The sequence below is a fragment of the Orycteropus afer genome, unplaced genomic scaffold, assembly GCF_000298275.1.
Source record: "Orycteropus afer afer isolate SDZICR_OR568_19922 unplaced genomic scaffold, OryAfe1.0 scaffold00236, whole genome shotgun sequence".
Taxonomy (NCBI): Eukaryota; Metazoa; Chordata; class Mammalia; order Tubulidentata; family Orycteropodidae; genus Orycteropus; species Orycteropus afer.
This window is the reverse complement of record NW_006921823.1, coordinates 650,341-672,896: the sequence shown is the minus strand read 5'-3', so window position 1 is coordinate 672,896 and position 22,556 is coordinate 650,341. Positions and strand designations below refer to the sequence as shown.

Sequence of the window (22,556 nt, the reverse complement as noted above, 5' to 3'; positions counted from 1 at the left end):
TAAGCACCTGAGAGAGAGTGGGCACCTCCCAGAACATTGTTTTGTGCCATGCCCAACAGAAATACTCCAGGTGGACAACTTCAGCAATCAGGAGCTCCTCAGTTGCTCATAGAAAATCCCACCTTGGAGTTTACAAAGACTTATGGGTAGAAAAGCCACACTAAGTAATTTACTACACCGCAACTGAATTGATAGTAGATGAAAAGATTAGCAGTAATTAGGTTTGTCACTTTTAGTACACTTAGGTAAAAAGAAACATTAATTTTCCATTATTTTCTTTGAGTTTAGAGATTCATAAAGGTCACCTGACTGAATTAAGAAGGAGGCAAAGAAATTTAATGGAAACTTAAAAATTTTTTGAGAATGACTTCATAATGGCAAGGATAATCAATCTTGTAAAAGATTGCTTTAAAAAGCCACTCAGGATAAGTAATACATTAATGTCAGTAGTTGTATATCTAAAGGAACAAAAAAAGTAGTGTTAGGATAACTCAGGATAAAATTTTCTGACCCTACAGGAATTTACAAAGTTACCATTCTCACTCAATTTGTTGACTCTTACATAGGAATGATTGTTGTTATTAGTTGCCATTGAATCAATTCCAATTCATTTGACTTCATGTGTAGAATAGAACTTTTCAGAGGGTTTTCAATGGTTGTGACCTTTTGGAAGAAGATTGTCAGGCCTGTCTTCCAAGGCACCTCTGAGTAGATTGTAACTGCCAATCTTCCAGCTAGTGTTGTTGTTGTTGTTGTTATGTACTGTCGAGTCGGCTCCGACTCATAGCGACTCCTACTTGGGTTTCCGAGGCAGTATCACTACGGAAGTAGGATTGGCCAACCTTCCTTCCGAGGAGTGGCTGGTGGGTTTGAACCACCAGCCGTCTGGTTAGCAGGCAGGTGTCTTAGCCACTATGCTACCAGAGCTCCAGCTAGTAGTTGAGTATTTAAAACTGTTTGTGTCAGGGACTCCTCACACAACTTAAAACTCACTGCCACTGAGTTGATTCCAACTCATAGCAACCCTATGGTATAGCATAGGATTGCACCATAGGGTTTCCAAGGTTGTAAATCTTTGTGGAAGCAGACTGCCTCCTCTTTCTCCTGCAGAGTGGCTGGTGGGTTTGAACTGCTGAACATTTGGTTAGCAGCCACTGCTTTAACTATTGTGCCACCTGAGCTCTTCCATACAACTTAGTTGGAGGTAAATGAGGCTACTGTAATTCATTCTCAAACAAAAGCTGAAATGGTAATAGGCAACATTGTGTTTAAGATGGATTTGCTGTTTAAGAACTCTCCTTAGAAGGGAGGATGGCAAGACTTGGTCTTACACACTTTGGACCTGTTATTAGGTGGGACCAGACCTTGGAGAAGAACATCATGGTAGGTAGAGGGTCAGCAAAAAAGAGGAGTACCTTCAATGAGATGGATTGATATATTAGCGTAACAGTGGGCTCAAACATGGCACTGATTGTGATGATGGTGCATGACCATGCAGTTGTATATAGAGTTGTATTTTGTTTGTTGTATATAAAGTCACTGTCAATCAGAACTGACTCAACAGCACTTAAGGAAAACAACAACAAGATGGATTGCCTTGTTTAATTTTCTCAATGATTCTGTGCAGTAGGAGCTATTGATGTCTCCCAGTTTTACAAATGAGAAAATGTTGCCTGGAGTCACAAATCAGGTAGGTAGCCAAACTGGGAGAGCATTCAGGCATTCTGATTCCTAGCTTTGGCTAGTCAACCCTGGAATGTGCTTTCTACATAGCTTGTGGTGCTGTGTAACTTAGTGGTTAAGAGTGGCTTTGGTCTAAAAACTGAGTATTAATATCGGATATGCCCTTACAGCTATATGACCTTCAGTAGATTACAGACTTCTCCAGATTTCATTTTTAGAGTCGTAAGATGGCTGTTTTTAGGATTAAATGGGATAATTTATTTTAAATGGCATAAAGTATATGTTAAACAAATGGTTACTAATAATCATATTAGTTGTAGTAATGATTATTCTTGTTAGTGCATTTCTGTGGCCTAAGATTTTCAAGCATTTTTTTTTTTTTTAATGAAGCAATATACAAAGTGGGCAGTTTTAATTAGATTTTTTTTTTTTTTAAATTATAGGACTTCCTAGATTTTCATTATATGGAAGGATTACTTTGAATTAGTAAATGAAAGAGATGTTTTGGGTTCAGTAGGATAGAGAACCATCACTAGTCTGTCAGTTTGTTGTACTGCTGAAAGCTATGCCACTAATATTTGAAATACCATCAGGGTCACCCATTGTGAACAGGTTTTAGCAGAGCTTCCAGGCTAAGATAGACTGAGAAGAATGATGTGTTAGTCTACTTCTAAAAAAATTGGCCACTGAAAACCTTATGAATAGCAGTGAAACATTATCTGATACAATGCTAGAAGATGAGCCCTTCAGGTTTGAAGGCACTCAAAGTATGACTGTGGAAGAGCTGCCACCTCACAGAGTTGACCTTAATGATGGGGATGGAGTAAAGTTTGTAGGAGCTTCATTTGCTGATATGGCATGACTAAAAATGAGAAGAAACATAGGCAACATTCCATTAATAATTGGAATTGGAATGTGTAAGTATGGGTCTAGGAAACTCGGAAGTTGTAAAAAATGGAATGGTACAGAGATTTATATCCTAGGCATTACCAGACCAAACTCACAGCTCTCAAGTCGATTCCAGCTCATAGTGATGACCCCCATTGCTTTTCCAAGGTTGCAGATCTTTACTGAAGCAGATTGCCTCATTTTCTGCTGAGTGGCTGGTGGGTTCAGACTGCCAACCTTTTGGTTAGCAGCCGAATGTCTTATCTGCTGTGCCACCAGAGCTCCTGCATTCTAAGCATTAGTGAGTTGAAATAGACTGATATTGACCATTTGAATTGGACCATTATATGGTTTACTATGCTGGGAATGACAGAGGAATGGCATCATATTCATTGTTAAAAAGAACATTTCAAGTCTATCCTGAAATACTATGCTGTCAGTGATAGAATAATGTCCATACACATACAAAAAAGCCAGTTAATACTGTCCTTGTTGTTAGGTGCCAGCAAGTCAGCTCTGAGTAATAGCGACCCTATGCACAACAGAACGAAACACTGTCTGGTCCTGCGCCAGCCTCACAATCCTTGTAGAACCGTCCCATCAATTGCTCTTATGCAACTTTAAGTTGAAGCCAAAGAAAATTAAAACAAGTCTACAATAGCCAAAATGTAACGTATAGTATATCCCATCTGAATTTAGAAGCTATTTGAAGAATAGATTTGATGCCTTGAACACAAATGATCAAAGATAGAGAAGATGTGGGATGATGTAAAAGGTCATTAAAAAGACAAGAAAGAAAGAAAGTCCAAAATGGATGTCAGAAGAAACTCAAACTTGCTCTTGAGTGAGAGTGGCTGAAGCAAATGGAAAAAATGATGAAATAGCTGCACAGAAGACTTCACAGGACAAATTGAGAAGATAAAGTATTATAATGAAATGGGCAAAGACCTGGAGTTGGAAAATCAGAAGGGAAGAACATGCTCAGCATTTCTTGAGTTGAAAGAGCTGAAAAAAAAAAAATTCAAGCCTTGAGTTGTGTTATTGAAAGATTCTGTGGGCACAATGGAAGATGGAAAGAATACACTGAGTCACTGTACCAAAAAGAGTTGGTCAATGTTCAACCGTTTCAGGAGGTAGCATATGATCAGGTATTGAAAGAAGTCCAAGCTGCACTGAAGGAATAGGTGAAAAGCAATCATTCAGGGATTGATGGAATACCCATTAAGATGTTTCCACAAATAGATGCAACACTGGAAACACTCATCTTTATCAAGAAATTTGGAAGACAGCTACCTGGTCAACAGACCAAAAGAGATCCATATTTGTGCCCATTCTAAGGAGAGGTGATCCAACAGAATGTGGAAATTATCAAACACTATCATTAATAACAGAGCTCTGGTGGCGTAGTGCCTAAGGCATTTGATTGCTAACCAGAAGGCTGGTGGTTCAAACCCACCAGCCACACCTTGGAAGGAAGATTGGGAAATCTGAGATATGACTCAGTGGCAGTGAGTTTGGTTTGGTTTTTGGGTCATTAATAACACACCCAAGTAAAGTTTTGCTGAAAGTAATTCAAATATGTCTTAGCAGTTCACAGACAGGGAACTGTCAGAAATTCAAGCTGGGATAAGGAGAGGATATGGGATGAGGGATATCATTGTTGATTTGAGATGCATGTTATTGAAAGGAAAGAATACCAGAACGATGTTAAACTGTGTTTTATTGCAAAGACATTTGACTGTGGATCATAACAAAGTATGGATAATATTACATGGAATGGGAGTTCCAGAACACCTAATTGTGCTCTTGAGAAACCTATACATGGACCAGGAGACAGTAGTTTGAACAGAACAAGGGAACTGTTCATGGTTTAAAATCAGGAAAGTATGCATCAGAGTTGTAGCCTTTCACCATGTTTATTCAATCTGTATGCTGAACAGATAATCTGAAAAGCTGAACTATATGAAGAAGAATGCAGCACCAGGTTTGCAGGAAGAATTGTTAACAACCTATGATATGCAGATGACACAGACTTGCTGAAAATGAAGATGACTTGAAACACTTGCTGATGAAGGTCGAAGTTGACATCCTTCAGTGTGGATTATACCTCAACATAAAGAAAACAGAAGTCCTCACAACTGGACCAGTAAGCAACACCATCACATATAGAGAAAAGATTAAAGTTTTCAAGGATTTTATTTAACTTGGATCCATAGTCAATACCCATGGAAGCACCTGGCAAGGCATCAAGTGATGTGTATTGCATTGGGCAGATCTTCTGCAAAAGACCTTTTTAAAGTGTTTAAGAGCAAAGAAGTCACTTTGAAGACTAAGGCACACCTTACCCAAACCATGATATTTTCGGTAGCCCCATATGCATGTGAAAGCTGGACAGTGAATAAGGAAGACCATAGAAGAATTGATGCATTTGAACTATGGTGTTGGTGAAGAATACTGGACTGCCACAAGAACAAACAAATTTGTCTTGGAAGAAGTACAGCCAGAATGTTCCTTAAAATAAGTGAGAATGGCCAGGCTTTGACTCTTGTACTTTGGTCATGTTAATTAGGAGAAACCAGTCCCTGGAGAAGGATCATGATTGGCAAAGGGTCTATGAAAAAGGGGAAGACTTAAAGAGAGGACTCGAAACAGTGGCTACAACAATGGGCTTAAGCATAGCAGTGATTGTTAGGATGGTGCAGGACTGAGCAGTGTTTAGTTCTGTTGTACATAGGCTACTATGAGTTGAAACTTGATGGTACCTAAAAACAAAATTAACAAGGACAGAGAAATTACACAAAATGACAGTTACTTTTAAGGAGATGTTCCTCCCTCCACATCTAACTCTGTGTGTGTGTGTGTGTGTGTGTGTGTGTGAGTGAGAGAGAGAAAAAGAGGATTCTGAGGGAATTTTCATAGTTTTTATAGGAGTAATACAGTGGGTTGGAGGATGTTCAATGTTAGAGAACATGGAAGACCATGGTAGAGAGTTTAGGTCAATAATTCTAGGAAATATTTTGATATATTGGAAGAATTGTGAAGTTAAGGGTGTATAGGTCAAAATGATGGTAAAGACGAGGTTCAGTGAGAATGAAGGAGTGGAATTGTGAAAGGGCAGGAGATTCTAGAGAGAAAGATTTTTGTGTTAAGATTTTAGAAGTAGAGTAAGAGATAATGAGGTCTAAAAGGTGCAAGTATCCATGAACTGGAGTGGAGGTGTGAGAGGGGTTAATGGATTGCGAAAAATTTGCTAGGTGTTGGGCAAGGAGATGAAGGAAGTGTCCTAGGAAACTGTGAGGAATGTAGGAAATTTGTTCTCAAATAACTCCCCAAGTGATGGTTATATGATAATGCTGACCTAGGAGAGTTTGAACCCCATTTGTTAGGGATTAGCACAGAGAGCCAAAGGAGGAGGGGGGCAGGGGAGACTGGATGAGACTCTTCCACATTCTGGAATACGATACCATTTTGTGTTTTTTTTTTTAGATGTTTATCTGTGTTTTATTGACTATGCAAACATTTTCAACTGTGTGTATTATAAGAAATTATGGTAAACATTGCGAAGAATGGGAACTCCAGAACACTTAATTGTGCTCATGGTGAACCTGTACATAGACCAAGAGGTAACAGTTGCAACAGAACAAGGCAGTAGTACATGGTTTAAAATCAGGAAAAGTGTGTGTTGGGGTTGTATCCTTTGACCATTAGTTAATGCAATCTTTTTTTTTTTTAATTGTGATTTGGGTGAAAGTTTACAGAGCAAATTCACTTTCCATACAGCAGCTCACATACACTTTGTCTCATGACATTGACTACAATTTACCACAATGCAACAGCTCCCTTCCCAGTTCCTCCCGATAGTTACCTCTTCCCTGTGTCCTTCCCTCCATGCACTCCTGCCCCCTGCCCTGTCTGCCTGTGCATAGAGCCCTTCTGTTCTTCCATGATTGTTCTCTCCAAGGAGTGTATGTACCTAATGTAAACGTTCAGCTCATATGCCTGTTTTTTGTTTGGCTGGAAGCCAAGGAGTGGGTTCAGTTCTAGACTTGAAGGGCAGCTGGGGCCATAGTCTCAGTGGTTTCATCAGGCTCTGTCAGACCAGGAAACCTGGTCCCCCTCCCTTTTTTTTTTTTAAATGATTTGAGTTTTGTTCCACATTGTTCTCCCACTCTATCCAGGATCTCCTACATAGATCCCCCTCTGAGTGGTTGACAGTGGTAGGCAGGCACCATCTAGTTCTTCTGGTTTCACAGTTATGTATAGGCTGAGGATCACATAGTGTACCAGTCGCTTGGACTAATTGTTTCCATGCACCTTTGGTTTTCTTTATTATTCTTTGCTGTGGATGAAGAGAAGACCCATCGTTGCATCTAGATGCCCACTTGCAAGCTTTTAAGGTCCCAGTCACTCCTCGCCCAAGTAGGATATGTAACGATGTTTTGTGTAGTACGTTATGCCAGTTGAGCTTGATGTCTCCTGTGACTATGGTCCTGAGCCCACATGTCCAACTGCTTGCTCCCTCTGCGTAGCTGGCTGTAACCAAGAAGTGACTACAACCTTGTCCCTTGTCAGCTCTACTGTATAACTGGGAATTCTTACAGCACATAACAGAAACTTGTAGAAACATTGTAGAAACTTGTAGAAGCGTTGTCTGCCAACCCTATACATGGTCTTGGGTGTACTCCCCCGTGCATATTAAACTCTCTGCTGTTGAATTGGATCCGAATCCTAGCGACCCCTCTTGGGTTTATGAGGCGGTATCACTATGGAATTATATCACCCAATCTTCCTTCTGATCAGTGGCTGATGGGTTTGAATCACCAACCTTCTGGTTAGCAGACAAGTGCCTTAGGCACTACACTACCAGAGTTCCCTGCACCCCCCGCATAGACATACCTAATAGTTCAGCCTGGTAAATGGTATTGATTTCCTTATTTCTTTTTCAGCAATCTCTTTGCTGGTGTAGGGGAATCCCACTGATTGTTGATGTTGCTTTTGTATCCTGCCACTATGCTAAATATCTCGATTAGTTCCAGTAGAGTTTTTACTGAGTCTCTTGGGTTTTCTAGGTATAGGATCATATCATCAGCAAATAGGGATAGTTTGACGTCTTTCTTACCAGTTTGGCTGCCTTTGATTTCTTTTTCTTGCCTTATGGCCCTGGCTAGGACCTCCAATACTGTGTTGAATAGAAGTGGTGATAGAGGGCATCCTTGTCTGGTTCCTGTTTTCAAGGAGAATGGTTTCAATGTCTCTCCATTGAGAATAATGTTGGCTGTTGGTTTTGCATAGATGCCCTTTGTTACATTGAAGAATGTTCCTTCTATTCCTATTTTGCTGAGAGTTTATTATTTTTTTTTTAAATCAGGAATGGGTGTTGGATTTTATCAAATGGCCTTTTCTGCATCAACTGATAAGATCCTGTGGTTCTTTTTAATTTTTTTTTTTTCCCTGTGGTTCTTTTCCTTTGTTTTATTTATGTGGTGGATGACATTGATTGTTTTTCTAATGTTGAACTATCCTTTCATACCTGATATGAACCCCGCTTGGTGATAATGAATGATTTTCTTGATATCATGGAGTCTGTTGGCTAGGATTTTGTTGAAGAGTTTTGCATCTGTATTCATGTTTTCCTTTTGAGTGATGTCTTTGCCTGATTTTGGTATCAAGGTTGCTTGCTTGCTTCATAAAATGCATTTGGGAGGACTCCATCCTTTTCTATGTTTTGGAATAGTTTGAGTAGGATTGGTGTCAGTTTTTCTCTTAATGTTTGGTAAAATTATCTGGTGAAACCGTTTGGCCCAGAACTTTTTTTTGTTGGTAATTTTTTAATGACCTGTTCAATTTCTTCTTTTGTTATGGATCGCTTCAGCTTTTCCACTTCAGTCTGTGTTAGTTTAGGTAAGTGCTGTGTTTCTAGAAATTTGTCCATTTCTTCCACATTTTCAAATTTGTTGGAGTACAATTCTGCATAGCATCCTGATACTGTCCTTTTTATTTCAGTTGGTTCTGTTATGATGATGTCCATTTTGCTTCTTATTCATCTTATTTGTATTCTCACCCTCTTTTCCTTTGTTAAATTTGCCAGTAGTTTGTCAATTTTATGAATCTTTTCAAAAAACCAACTTCTAGTCTTGTTGATATTTTTTCTCTTGCCCTTCAGTTTTCTCTTTCATTGATTTCTGCTCGAATCTTGATTATTTCCTTTCTTCTGGTGACTGTAGGCTTTTCTTGCTGTTGTTTTTCTAATTGTTAGAGATGTTGGTTTAAAGTGTTGATTTTGGCTCTTTCTTCTTTTTTGATGTGTGCATTTATTGCTATAAATTGGCCTCTGGTCACTGCTTTTGCTATGTCCTAAAGATTTTGGTATGTTGTGTTTTCATTCTTGTATGGTTCAAGGAATTTTTCAATTTCAACTTTTATTTCTTCTCTTACCCAGTCTTTCTTAAGGAGGGTGCTGTTCAGTTTCCATAAGTTTGATCTTTTTCCGTTGTTGTTCTTATTGCTGATTTGTAATTTGATAGCATTGTGATCTGAGAAGACGCTTTGCAGTATTTCAGTGTTTTTAAAGGCTTGCTTTGTGGCCTAATAATGTGGTCTATCCTAGAGAATGTTACATGTGCACTGGAAAAGAATCTATACTGTGCTGCTGTTGAGTGAAGTGCTCTGTAGATGTGTATAAGGCCAAGTTGGTGGATTGTATTGTTTAGCTCTTCTGCATCTTTGTTGAGTTTCTTTCCATTTGTTCTATCTTTAATTAAAAGTGGTATATTAAAGTCTCTCACTATGACTGTGGAGTCATCTATTTATTTGCCTTTTCAACTCTTTTATAGTCTGATTTATGTATTTTGGGGCTCTTTTATTGGGTCCAAGATACTTATTATGATTATATCTTCTTCTTCAACTGATCCTTTAATCATTATATAATGTCCTTCCTTGTCTCATGTGGTGGTTTTGTCTTAAAGTTAATTTTATGAGAAAGTACTGTTGCCACTCTGCTCTTCTTTGGTTCCCATTTGCTTGATACATCTTTTTCCAACCTTTGATTTTTAGTCTTTTTTTGTCTTTGTCTCTAAGGTGTGTTTTTTGTAGACAGCATATTGATGGATTATATTTTCTTATCCAGTCTGCAACTCTCTGTCTCTTAGTGGGGCATTTAATTCATTGACATTCAGTGTAATTATCGACAAGTATGAATTGGTTGCTGTCATTTTCTTATGTGCTTTTCATGGTGTTCCTGGTTTCTTTGTTCCATATAATTTTTGTGCAGAGCTCATTATGTTTATGAATTGTCTTATCATTTCCTTTGTTGCTGTTGTTTTAGTCTTTGCTAAATATTTGTACTTGTCCTCTTTTTTATTATGATGTCAAAGTTTATCATTTTTCTTTGAGGTTACCCTGTGATTTATAATTTTCTTCCTGAGTTTAGAACAGTCCATTCTCTCTTGCAACTCTCTTAACTTCCTTGCCATTTAGAAGTTCTGTAACTGCACTATTTTCCCCCTTTTTTTGGCGTATAGTTGTCCTCATTTTCCAATAGATGTCTCTGGTTTCCTGTTTATAATCTTGTAGGCATATGTAGTTTGGATATGTCCATAGCTGTATTGGTTTCTGGATTATGTCATCTTGTGTATTAATAGTTGTTGTTTGTTATTACTAGTTTTCTGTTCAAAGGACTCCCTTTCTGTTCAAAAGACTAGTCTTGTAAGGTTGGTCTGGTTTTAACAAATTCCCTTAATTTTTGCTTATCTGCAAATCTTCGAATTTCATAATTGTATTTGAGGGACAATTTTGCTGGGTATATAATTCTTGGTTGGAAATTTTTCTCTTTCAAGGTTTTGTATATATTCTCCCATTGCCTTCTCACTTGGATGGTTTCTGCTGAGAATCAGAACTTATTCTTATTGGTTTTTCCATTGTAGGTAATTCTTCATTTTTCTTGTTTTGCTCTCAGGATTCTTTATTTAACTTTGATTTTGATGAGTTTGATGATGATATGTCTTGGTGATTTTCTTTTGGGGTCTATCCTGTTTGGGATTTGTTGGACTTCCTGAATGGATATATTCTCATCTTTCATCATGCCTGGAAAGTTCTTTTTCAACAAATCTTGGACAGTTTTTTCAGTGGTTTTCTTTTTCTCTTTCTGTTCTGGAATTCCTATTACATAAAGGTTTTCCTTTTGATGCTGACTTACATGAACCTTAGGTTTTCTTCATTTTGTTTTGATTTTTCTGATTGATCCCTTTCCAAAGGAGTACTCAGGTATTTGTCTTCAATCTCATTAATTCTGTCTTCCATTAATTCACTTCTACTCCTTTGCCCATTCAATATGTTATGTATTTCTGACAATTTAATATTAATCTTCTGGATTTCTATCTGTAGATTTTGTATCATTTCTAAGTTTTCATTTATTTTATCATTTTGTTCTTGTATTTTCTTCCAAAATTCTTCTAGGGTTTTGTGTGTGTTTTCCTTAATTTTTTCAGTGTTTTCCTTGATCTGTCTCTCAGTCCTTTGAAGATACCTAAATATAATTCTTTTGAATTCCTTATCAGGGAGTTCCATTGTTGCATCTTCCCAAAGGATGTGTTCTGGGTCTGTATCCTGCACCCTTGTTTCTACCACTTTATCTTGCTTCTTTGTATGGACTGTGATGGTCTGTTGTCTCCGAGATGTTGTACTGTTGTTGTATTTACTTCTCTGTTAACTATTCACGAAGAGCAGTAATGGAGAATCAGGCTCTTCTTGGTGGTCGTTTATGGTTAACCAGTGGTGGAGAAGGAAGTGGTGGCTCTTGCTCAGTAAGAGTAGCTGCAGAAGGTGCGCGTGTGGTTGCGTCGCATATGCATAGTTGCTGTCTCACACGCAGACAAAAACAATCTAAATACCATCAAAAAAGTAAAAGCTAGTGGACAAAAAACACACTGCATAAACACACAGGAACAATCACCAAAGAGGGAAAAAGTAAAGAAAAGGGAAAAAACCCTACAATATCTGGGGAGAGGGCAATAAGAGAAAAAAGAGTAGGAGAATAATGAAGAGGAAAATGGAAAAAATGCAAAAAGAAAAATGAGTAATAGGGTTTACCATGAGAAGGAAAAACGTGGGAACATAGGAATAGGGAAGAGAGAAAAAGCTGAAAACTAGAACCTGGGAAGGGAAGAATAAAGAGTCATAATAAAAAGGTCAGAAATAATAATAATAATAAATTTAAAACAGTCAAAAATAAACAAACTAAAAAAAAGAAAAGGAAAAAAAAATAATAAAAATCCAGCAGGGCAGGGCACTCAGGCTATGTGGGAACACACAGACTGGGGTGAAATTCCTGCTGGTCCAGAAGATGGGTGGGAGTGAGGGATGGCCCCATCTGCGTTCACCAAGAGGATGTGCAGTATAAGAGTAACAAGGGGAATATTGCACCTTTAAAGTCTTTGTTGTGTGGAACGTCCTTGTGGTTCCTGGCAAGTCGAGCCTATGGTTAAGTCACTGGAATCTGGGAGAATGCTGTCACTTTAAATACCCAAAGTGGTTGAACTGCTTGTAAACATTGAAAATGGCTGTGTCTTCTGGACAGGCAAAAGTCCACAGCTCAGTACACCTTCCTTTTGGCTGCTTCCCCTTTTATGCACCAGCCACCAGTGCAGTCCTCTGTGGAGCCCCTGGCTAGCAGGGCTGATTTTTACGTTAATTCTTAGGTCCCAACACCACTGGGCGATATCTAAGCTGTTTGTGTTGTCAGGATTGCTGAAAGACCACAGCTCTGTATGTCTCCTGTTTTGGTGTTTTCATCCAAGTTCTACTAGTTGGAGTTTAGTCCACTTCTGTATCCTTCCCTTCAAACCTCAGGGCTCCAGGATTATCTCCTGTATCTGTGTTAATTGGTTCCCATTTTCGTTGTTGAAGAGGATCTCTGTCTGCCTATTCCACCATTTTACTGAAACATTTTGTATTTTTTTTAAATGAAACAATTTTATTTTAAAAAAAATTATTATAGAGTATATGTTGATGGAATTTAGCTCTTAATGAACTTTCTGATTTTGTTTGTTCGATGCAGGAACAGAAAGCTTTGAGACAGTATTCACTTTATAATGATTTCTACGTTAGTATAAATTTGATTCATTAGGAATTTATATACATGTTCAATAGTGCTGTTAATTCTTGGTTCAGTGCTTTCTTTAGTTCATTTATTTTGAGGTTATTTTAGACTCAGCATTTTCTGGAACAGAATGTTGTTTAAATGGAATTTTGGGGAATGATTCTGAAAATTCAATTTGGAGAAAGCTGAATTTGAATATGTGTAGCTCTTATAACATTTACAATGACATTCTTTTATATAGGAGTTAAAGTTCCTCGTAATTTTCGCTTGTTGGAAGAACTTGAAGAAGGACAAAAAGGAGTAGGCGATGGTACGGTTAGCTGGGGCCTTGAAGATGATGAAGATATGACACTTACAAGGTGGACAGGCATGATTATTGGGCCACCAAGGGTCAGTGCTATAAATTATATATATATATTTTTAATTAATATCTCATGTACTTTTACAGTAATTTATTTTATAATATTAATATTAAAATAATTATGACAATGTCTAGCTGAAATAATTCCTTTTTTAAAAGTTTTACCTATTTGTATTGACATTTCTTGTGTGCAGTATATAATGCTTGATTTTATCTGGAGGATTGGGAAAAAGATTGGTAGGATGGTGGCTATCAGTCTTTCACATATACAAATGACAGATTTTAAATATGGCAGAGAAAGTTTATTATGGGGCTTTAGAATATGTTTCTTCTAGTTGAAATAATTGAAGAAGGCTCAGCAATGGAGGAAGTTGCCTTCGGAATAAGCTGCAATGGACTTGTAGGATTTCAGAAGGTGGTGATGGGATGGAGAGCATTCCAGATAGGTGAGAAAATAAAGGGGGTATTGGGAAGAGCAAATAGTCTCTTTTGATGTGACATGTCATAATCCACTTGTGTGTATCTGAGGATTTCTAAATTGACTTGTAGTGCTTGCATATTTCTATTTGTGTTCTGACATTTGACATGCCATGTAAATGCATTAGGCTTCAGTTTTTTCATCTGTAAAATAAACGGACAAGTCTGATTCTTAACATATTTTCTAGTGTTGTCAGCTGCCAATTGTAGTTTATTCTTAGGCCTTTATCAAGTTTATGAAGTTTTTCTTTTACTCCAATTTTTTTAGAGTGGGAAGTATTTTTTTCCCATTGCATTCCTTGCTTAAAAGTTTGATTTAACTGCTTCTTGCAGTTATTCTTAAAGATGTACTGTGTACAGTTGTTGACTTGCTGAAAAGAACATGAAATTCAAAGTGTTTTTTTAATCTTTGATTTTGTACACTGGTTGCTACTTTATCATGAGAGCATTTCATCAGTTTTGCTGTTGGGCAGTGTTTAGATTTCCTCTTGATTATTACAGAATGGAAATAGCTCAGATAGCTAGCCATGTTAATTAAATGAATTAGCATGTGTTTTATGATATTTTCAGGTATTCCTGTGCATACTACTAAACTAATACTTCCCCTTCCCTACCATACTCTGATTTTTTTCCACAAAACTTTTCAGAAAGGAAATAAAATATTAATGGCTAGAATTCTTGATGTGTTATTTAATTTTGTGTTTGTAATGTAAGCCTTGCTTTTCACAGCCTGTGAACATTATTGTCATGACCTGTTTGGTAATAAATGCTTATAATTTAGGAATATTCTGATTTAATGAATAGTTAAAAGATTTAACAGTCTGAAGTTAGTGAGATATCAATTAGAAATTCTTTAGTTTTTCTCCAGTTATTGCCTCTAGTGGACTGTACCTTAAGAATGTCTTCAGGCTGGTATGTGAGCTATTCAGGGGTCTGAGGGCTGTCCCAAAGCATAGTTCCTGGATGTGGAAGAGCAGCCCTGATTGACTTTTCATCCATTGAGGTCCCCAGGAGGACTACCCAGGCTGGCTACTTTTCCTGGTACCGCTAGACTATGGAATGCTCTCATACCAGGCACTGCCCTCTTCTGTCCTTCTAAATGATTTCTCCCCTTCCTCTCCTGCTAGGGAGGCACCAGGAAGATAAACAAGGTTTCTGTCTCCTGCCATGTTGAACTTCTCTCCCAGTGGGTCTTATGGTCTCCATGGGCCTGAGTCGAGGAGTGCCTCTTTCACTTCCTTTGGGTACTGGGAAGAGGCCCAACATTCTTTTGTAGGCCAGGTTTCTTTGTCTTGTGCATCCATCTCTCCAGTGTTCCCCAGCTTTTCTTTACTGAGGCCTGAGTAGTTACAGTGCTCCCTTAGGTGCCTATTAATAAAACTACAGGGGTTAGCATCTGACTCCAATAGCTCTTTCTCTTTTAGAAGGTTAGGATATTTTAGTGTTATTTTGTTCCCAGCTTTAGGTCTCTGCATCCAGCCAGGACAATAGGAAAAGTTTTACCTTAACATTTAACTATTATGTGGTATTCATTCACTTATTTAACATATACGCATATAGATTAAGCTCCCTGTTTTTTTTTTTTTTTAAATCTTACTCCAGTATTTATTTGGGTTTATATGATTAGTAATTTTATTTACAGCATATGTTTATGTGTTAAATTTTTTAGCATTACAGGTTTAATTACTTTTCCAAGTTTTCTCATGTATACATGGAGGTACTGTAAATACCTGACTGTAACAGATACTAGTAAATACTAGTTCCTTTTTACAACTTTCCTTTCTATGTTATTTTACTCTTGCTTTTTTAGAAAGCAGAAGGACTTCACTATTAATTTAAGTTTAGAGTCATAAAATTAATCTGAAATGTCAAAAAGTTAGTATGGTTTGAATTAGATTAGTATGCTAGCTTGGAAGTGTTTTTTGTAATCTGAAATGTCAAAAAGTTAGTATGGTTTGAATTAGATTAGTATGCTAGCTTGGAAGTGTTTTTTTTTTAAACTTTAAAACATTTTACAGAAACATATAAATGTTATGCTTAGTTTTGACAAATGTATATTTACCTTGCTATCCATACCCTCATCAGGATATAGAATATTCCCATCATCGCAGTTCTGTGTCCTTTCTCATTCTCAATCCCACTCCCAACCATTTTTTCTTGCGTGATAGATTCATTCTGCCTGTTGCAGAACTTCCTATCAGTGGGATCATGTACACTTCTGGTCCTGCTGCTTTTACTTAACACAGTGTTCAGGGTCATCTGGGTTGTTACATGTATTAGTTGTTTGTGTGTTTTTGCTGAGTAGCGTGCTGCTATTGAATATACGTAATGTATTTATCAATTCTTCTGTTAATAGACATTTAGACGTTTTTCCCCTATTAAAAATAAAGCGACTTTGAGTATTCTTGTCCAAGTCCTTATGTGGACATTTGTTCTCATTTCTCTTGGGTAAATATGTATAAATGCTACATCATAGGGTAGGTGTATGCTTATTTATAAGAAAATGCCAGATCATTTCCAAAGTGGTTATACCGGTTTCTATTTCCACCAACATAGTATGAGAATTCTGATTATTTTCATGTACTTTTAAGTGTTTTTTAACATTATAGGAGCTCTGGTAGCGTAGTGCCTAAGGCACTTGACTGCTAACCAAAAGGCTGGTGGTTTAAATCTGCCAGTCACTCCTCAGAAGGAGGATGGGGCAATCTACTTCCATAGTGATACTGCCTCAGAAACTTCAAGGAGGGGTCACTATGAGTTGAGTCTGACTCAACGGCACATAACAACAACAAGATTTCTGAGGGGCTAACGGAATTTTTTTTCCCCCAATTGAATTTAGTGCAAGTTCTCTAGAGATTCTAATGTGCATCCAGATTGGAGAACTATAAAGACTAGATAATTTTTTTTCTTTTTTGTGAAAATATGCATAGCAAAACATAGCAATTCAGCAGTTTCTTACATGTACAATAGATGATTCTTGACACCTGCCAGATTTAGCCCTTATTATATATATCCAAAGAACTGGGCATTTTATCAATAGTTGTTATTAAAGCTGGATGATTTTTTTCAGCTCTTTTTAGGATATTAACATATTTAGTATATATGTATAAAACTATTGCTTACATGTTAAATTCTACTGTAGTTTAATATCCCAAATCTGGGGTATTATGGGGTTAGCTCTTATTTATGGGAAAGCGCTGTGTATCACTTTATATAAGTAAATTCTATAGATAGGTGATTAGCTTTTTCTATCATCTTCCTTTTTTTAAAATAATTTATTTTAGTTTTTATTCTTGTTCATAGTATATACAGCAAAATATACACCAATTTAGCAGTTTCTGCATGTGCAATTCAGTGATGTTGATTATATTCTTTCAATTGTACATATATTTTCATCCTCCTTTTCTGAGTTTTTCTTACCTATCAACATAAACTCACTACCTCCCTCATGTTCCTGTCTAATCTTTTGAGTTGCTGTTGTCAGTTTGATCCCATATAAACCAAACCAAACCAAACCAAACCCACTGCGACTGAGTCTATTCCAACTCATAGAAACCATCATTGAGTTTCCAAGGCTGTAAATCTTTATAGAAGTGGGTTGCCTCATCTTCCTCCCATGGAGCAGCTGGTAGGTTTGAACTGCTGGCCTTGGGGTTAGCAGCTAAATGCCTTACTCACTATGCCACTAGAGCTCTTTTGATCTTATATAGATAGTTCTTAAAAGAGCATGATGCTCAAGGCAGACATTCTTAACTAGTTAAGCTAAACTATTGCTTAGTTTCAAGAAGACTTTAGGGTATATTTTTGATTTAAGGTTTAAAGGCTTCAAGAGCAGTAGTTTCAAGGGTTGACCCACTCTCCATGTCTCCAGAAGTCTGGATTCCATGAAAATTTGAAATTCTGTTCTGCATTTCCCCTCTTTTGATTAAGATTCTTCTATAGAGTCTTTGATCAAATTGTTCAGTAATGGTAGCTAGGCACCTTCCAGTTCTAGTCTCTTGGCAAAGAATGTGGTTGTTTATGGAGGCAATTGGCCACACATCCATTTCTTCCTCTTATTACTGACTTCCCTTCTTGTTGCTTCAGGTGAATAAAGACCACTTTTTGTGTCTCTGTGGCTCATTTCTAAGCTTTTATGACCCCAAGCACTATGCAGTAAATTAGGACATTGAACAGAAGCTCTAATACATGTTATTATACCAGTTAACTGGGATGCACCATGAAACCATGACCCTAAACCTCCAAACCAAGGAATCAAATCCCACGAAGTGTTTGGTTTTACATAAGCAGCCTCAGCAGCTACTTTTTTAATTTTGTCGTTTTTGTATTGTATCTGTCACACAACTTTAGCCATTTCAACATTTTAGAAGTGTATAACTTACTGACAAATTACAGCCACACAATCCTACTATTAAATCAAACTGTAAACTGAGTACTCCGAAAGTAATAATCCTTTGCCCCCTTTCCCTCCCTTCTATCCCTGGTAACAACAGATAAACTTTGTTCTCTATAAGTTTGCCTTTTCTTGTCTTTTTATGTAAGAGAGATCATATAATATTTGTCCTTTTCCCTTAACATATGTATCTTCATGCTTTATTTGTATTTTTAGAATGTATTCCCCTTGGTTTTATAGAGGAAGCAGCAAGTATTAAATTTGTCACTTTGGTTTATCTTTCACTTTCCTATTTTAATGTTAGGAGCTCTGATAGCATAGTGCCTAAGGCACTTGACTGCTAACCAGAAGGCTGGTGGTTCAAACCCACCAGCCACTCCTTGGACGGAAGGTTGGGGAATCTACTGCTGTAGTGATACCGCCTCGGAAACCTAAGGAGGGGTTGATAAGCAACCAAATGAGCAAAAGCATAAGGAGAAAGAAGAGTTAATTATAGGCATGAATATAACCACCCACTGCCATTGAGTCAATTCCGACTCATAGTGACTCTATGGGACAGTGCATAACTGCCCCATAGGATTTCCAAGGCTGTAAATCTTAATGGAAGCAGACTGCCTCATCTTCCTTCCACAGAGCATCTGGTGGGTTTGAACCACCGACCATTTTTCGGTTACCAGCCCAGTGCTTTAACCACAGCACCACTCACGCTCTTTAGGCGTGGGAATAAACCCTGAGAAATATGTTGTTAGATGCCATCAAGTAAATTCTGACTCATTGTAACCCCATGTGAAAGAGTAGAACTGTCCTATAGGGTTTTCTTGGTACTCTTTACAGGAGCAGATGGCCGGGTGTTTTTTCCTGTGGAGCCACCAGGTGGGTTTGATCTGCCATCCTTTAGATTAGCAGCTGAGCACTTAACCATTGAGCTACCAGGTGCCTGTGGCACGTTTCTGACAGTGGATCAGAAGATTTGACTCCTGCCTGGCTTGGGCTTTGAAGGAACCCTGGTGGCACAGTGGTTAAGCACTTGACTGCTAACTGAATGGTCAATGGTTTGAAGCCAACCAACAACTCTGGGAGAAAACACCTGGTGATCACTTCTGAAAATATAGCCTAGGAAATCCTGTGGAGCAATTTTACTCTGTTACATAGGGTTGCTATGAGTCATAATTGACTTGATGGCACACAACAGTGCAAATAATCTAGTTACGTTAAATCTGATACCTTTAAAATGGCTGTTTTTTAATATGATGATGGTAATTAAACTCTTTGATTAAGACATCCTATTTAAAATAGAAAATAAAAAAAATTGCAGTATAAGATAAATGTAACGTAACATTTGTTGTTGTTGTTATGTGCCGCTGAGTCAGACCCGATTCATAGCGAACCCTCTTTGGGTTTCCGAGGTGGTATCACTATGCAAGTAGATTGCCCAGTTTTCCTTCCAAGGAGTGGCTGGTGAGTTTGAACTGCCAGCCTTCTGGTTAGCAGTCAAGTGCCTTAGGCCCTATGCTCCCAGAGCTCCTAATGTAATTAGGAGACATGAAATAATTATGTTGTATTGTTGTAAGATGTTATAATAGATGTTTTCCCTTTTTCTAGAAGTTTTTGATTGTCATGTAAGTAGGGAAAACATATTTATTGTCCAGCCAGACCCTTTTGAGAATGTAAGGGGCACTATTAATTAATTGACACTGGCATACTAGGAATAAAGAAGTCTGTCCTAGACAAATCAAATCTTTACAGGAGTGACACAAATCAAGTAGTCCCTCTTCCTATAATGTGAATGTAAATGTAAAATATGAATTTAAGTGTTTTCCTTTCCTCTTCTCACTTATTATACACGCTGTACTCCCCCTCCCAGAAGAAGTTCTGATCAGATTGATATTACTTAGTAGAATTATTTTAATTGTACAAAATCCTTACTTTTAAGTATGCTTACCAATAGGTTAAATAAATTTAAATGAATATAGAACAGTGAAGTCTTGATCATTAGCATCTTCATATCAAGTGTATTCATATTGTACTTTTCCTCTTTATTATCATTTGCACATTACTATTTTAGGTATTGTAATTTGGATTGTCTTTTTTTCTTTTTTTCTTGCCTTCCAGACAAATTATGAAAACAGAATATATAGCCTGAAAGTAGAATGTGGATCTAAATATCCAGAAGCTCCTCCATCAGTTAGATTTGTAACAAAAATTAATATGAATGGAATAAATAATTCCAGTGGAATGGTAAGTTAAAATAGCCATTTTATTTCTTTGTAACTTACATAGTCTGGACAAATTTAAGAAAAAGAGACTTGTTTAACTAAAAATCTAAAGTTTTTTTGCCATAAATCAACCTATTCCTTAACACATTAGATATGATGGTAACACTTTATTTTTCTTAGGGTTTTATTAATTGTCTGTTAGTCGTATTTCAGTTGAATGCTTATTTTATAAAAAGATAAATGTTATTTTTCTTTAGGGTTTAGATAAATGTTATTTTTCTTTAGGGTTTAAAGTATACTTGGTAGGATTAAAAGGATGAATATTCATGAGGGGGGCTTTTCTTTGAGGAATAAATATGGTTGTATTGGAACAAACAGTCATGGTTGAGTAAGGTTGTCCATTTCAGACAGGTAAACCAACATGTTATTAGGCCAATTAACTGGATTGTCACATGAAACCATGACCCTTAACCTCCAAACCAAGGAACCTAATGAAATGTTTGGTTGCATATAAGCAGCCTCAATAACTACTCTTCTTCTTCTTTTTTTTCCCCCATTGTTGTAAATGGATTTATTACATAACTTTTGCCAATCCAACTTTTTACAGGTATACAACTTATTGATAGCAATTACATTAATTGGCTGTACAACTCTATCCTTAATCAATGTGATTTTTCCATCACCAAAAACTAAAACTCAGTATTGCACACAATAACTACACAATAATACTCCCCTTTCTTCAGAGCTTTGTTTCTCTTACTGGGTGGGTAGTATTTCATTGTGTGTATGTACCTCATTTTGTTTATCCATTCATCTGATACAGCATTTAGGTTGTTTCCACCTTTTGGCTATTGTGAATAGTGCTGTGATGAACACTGGTGTACAAGCCTTTGTTTGAGCCTCTGCTTTCAAGTCTTTTGGGTATATCATCCAAGAGTGAATTGTTGGGTCATTTGGTAGTTCTATGTTTAGTTGTTTGAGGAAGTATTGCACTATTTTCCACAATGGCTGTACCATTTTGCATTCCTAACAGCAATGGATAAAGTTTCTGATACCCCCATATCCTTGTTAATATCTGTTATTTTCTGTTTGCATTTTGTCCATCCTGGTCTAAGACACTTGACTGCTAACCAGAAGGCTGGCGGTTCAAACCCACCAGCCACTCCTTGGAAGGAAGATGGGGCAATCTACTTCTGTAGTGATAATGCCTTGGAAACCCAAGGAGGGGTCGCTATGAGTCGGGTCTGACTTGACGGCACATAACAACAACAACAACAGTCAGAGTGAAATAGTATCTCAATGTAGTTTTGATTTTCATCTCTCTGATGGCTAATGCAATGAATGTCTTTTCATTAAATGTTTGGTGGCTGTTTGAATTTCTTTCTTTTTTTTGTGTGTGTGAAATACCTATTCAAGTCCTTTGCCCAATTTATTAGGTTATTTGTCTTTTTATTGTTAAGTTGCCAAAGTTTTATATGTATTTTAATTATTGGATTCTGTTTTTTTTTTGAGGAAATTTTTAGTTATCAGATTCTTATCAAGTATATGGTTTCTGGAGATATTCTTCCAGTCAGTAATATGTCTTTTCAATTTTTGGTAAATTCTTTGGATGAACAAAAATTTTTAATTTTATGAGGTCCCATTTATTTGTCTTTTGCTATTAGTGTCTTTGCTATTATATTAGATAATCCTTTATTAAACGCTAGGCCTGACAGCACTGACCCTGCATGTTCTTCTAAGAATTTTATGATTTTAGTTTTCACATTTAGATCCTTAATGCATTTTGTGTTTGTTTTTGTGTACAGCATGAGGCATGTACCCTGTTTCATTTTTCTGCATGTGGAAATTCAATTTTCCCAGCACCATTTGTTGAAATAACTCTTCTTTCTCCATTAAATGGACTTGACATCTTTGTCAAACATCATTTGACTGTAGAAATGTGTTTATTTTCTGGACTCTCAATTCTATTCCATTGATCTGGGTTTGTATTGTTTTATTAGTACCAAGCTGATTTCATTATTGTAGTGTATGTTGTTGTTAGGTGCCGCTGAGTCAGCTCTGACACAGTGACCCTATGTACAACAATACGAAACACTGCCCGGTCCTGCGCTTTTCTCGACATCCTTGCTATGCTTGAGCCCATCATTGTAGCCACTGTGTCAAGTCAATCTCATTGAGGCCTTCCCCTTCCTCACTGACCCTCTACCAAACATGATGCCCTTCTCCAGGGAATTATTCCTTCTGACAACATGACCAAAGTAGGTGAGATGAACTTTGGCCATTCCTTATATATACCATCCCATTGCCTTCTCACTTGCATGGTTTCTGCTGAGAAATCAGAGCTTATTTTTACTGGTTGTCCAATGTAAGTAACTTTTTGTTTTTCCCTTGCTGCTTTCAGGATTCTTTCTTTGTATTTGGTTTTGATGTGTTTGATGATAT

The 22,556-nt window shown here is 37.2% G+C and overlaps 1 protein-coding gene across 1 annotated transcript in view; it reads left to right on the top strand.

Annotated features, from left to right (window-relative positions):
* Positions 1–22,556, top strand: part of UBE2V2 (ubiquitin conjugating enzyme E2 V2) — a 161,566-nt gene that overhangs the window by 62,089 nt on the left and 76,921 nt on the right. The window contains exons 3-4 of the mRNA XM_042782082.1: positions 12,909–13,057; positions 20,011–20,136. Of these exons, the coding sequence (XP_042638016.1) occupies positions 12,909–13,057; positions 20,011–20,136 (275 nt within the window). The remainder of the gene's footprint in view (positions 1–12,908; positions 13,058–20,010; positions 20,137–22,556) is intronic.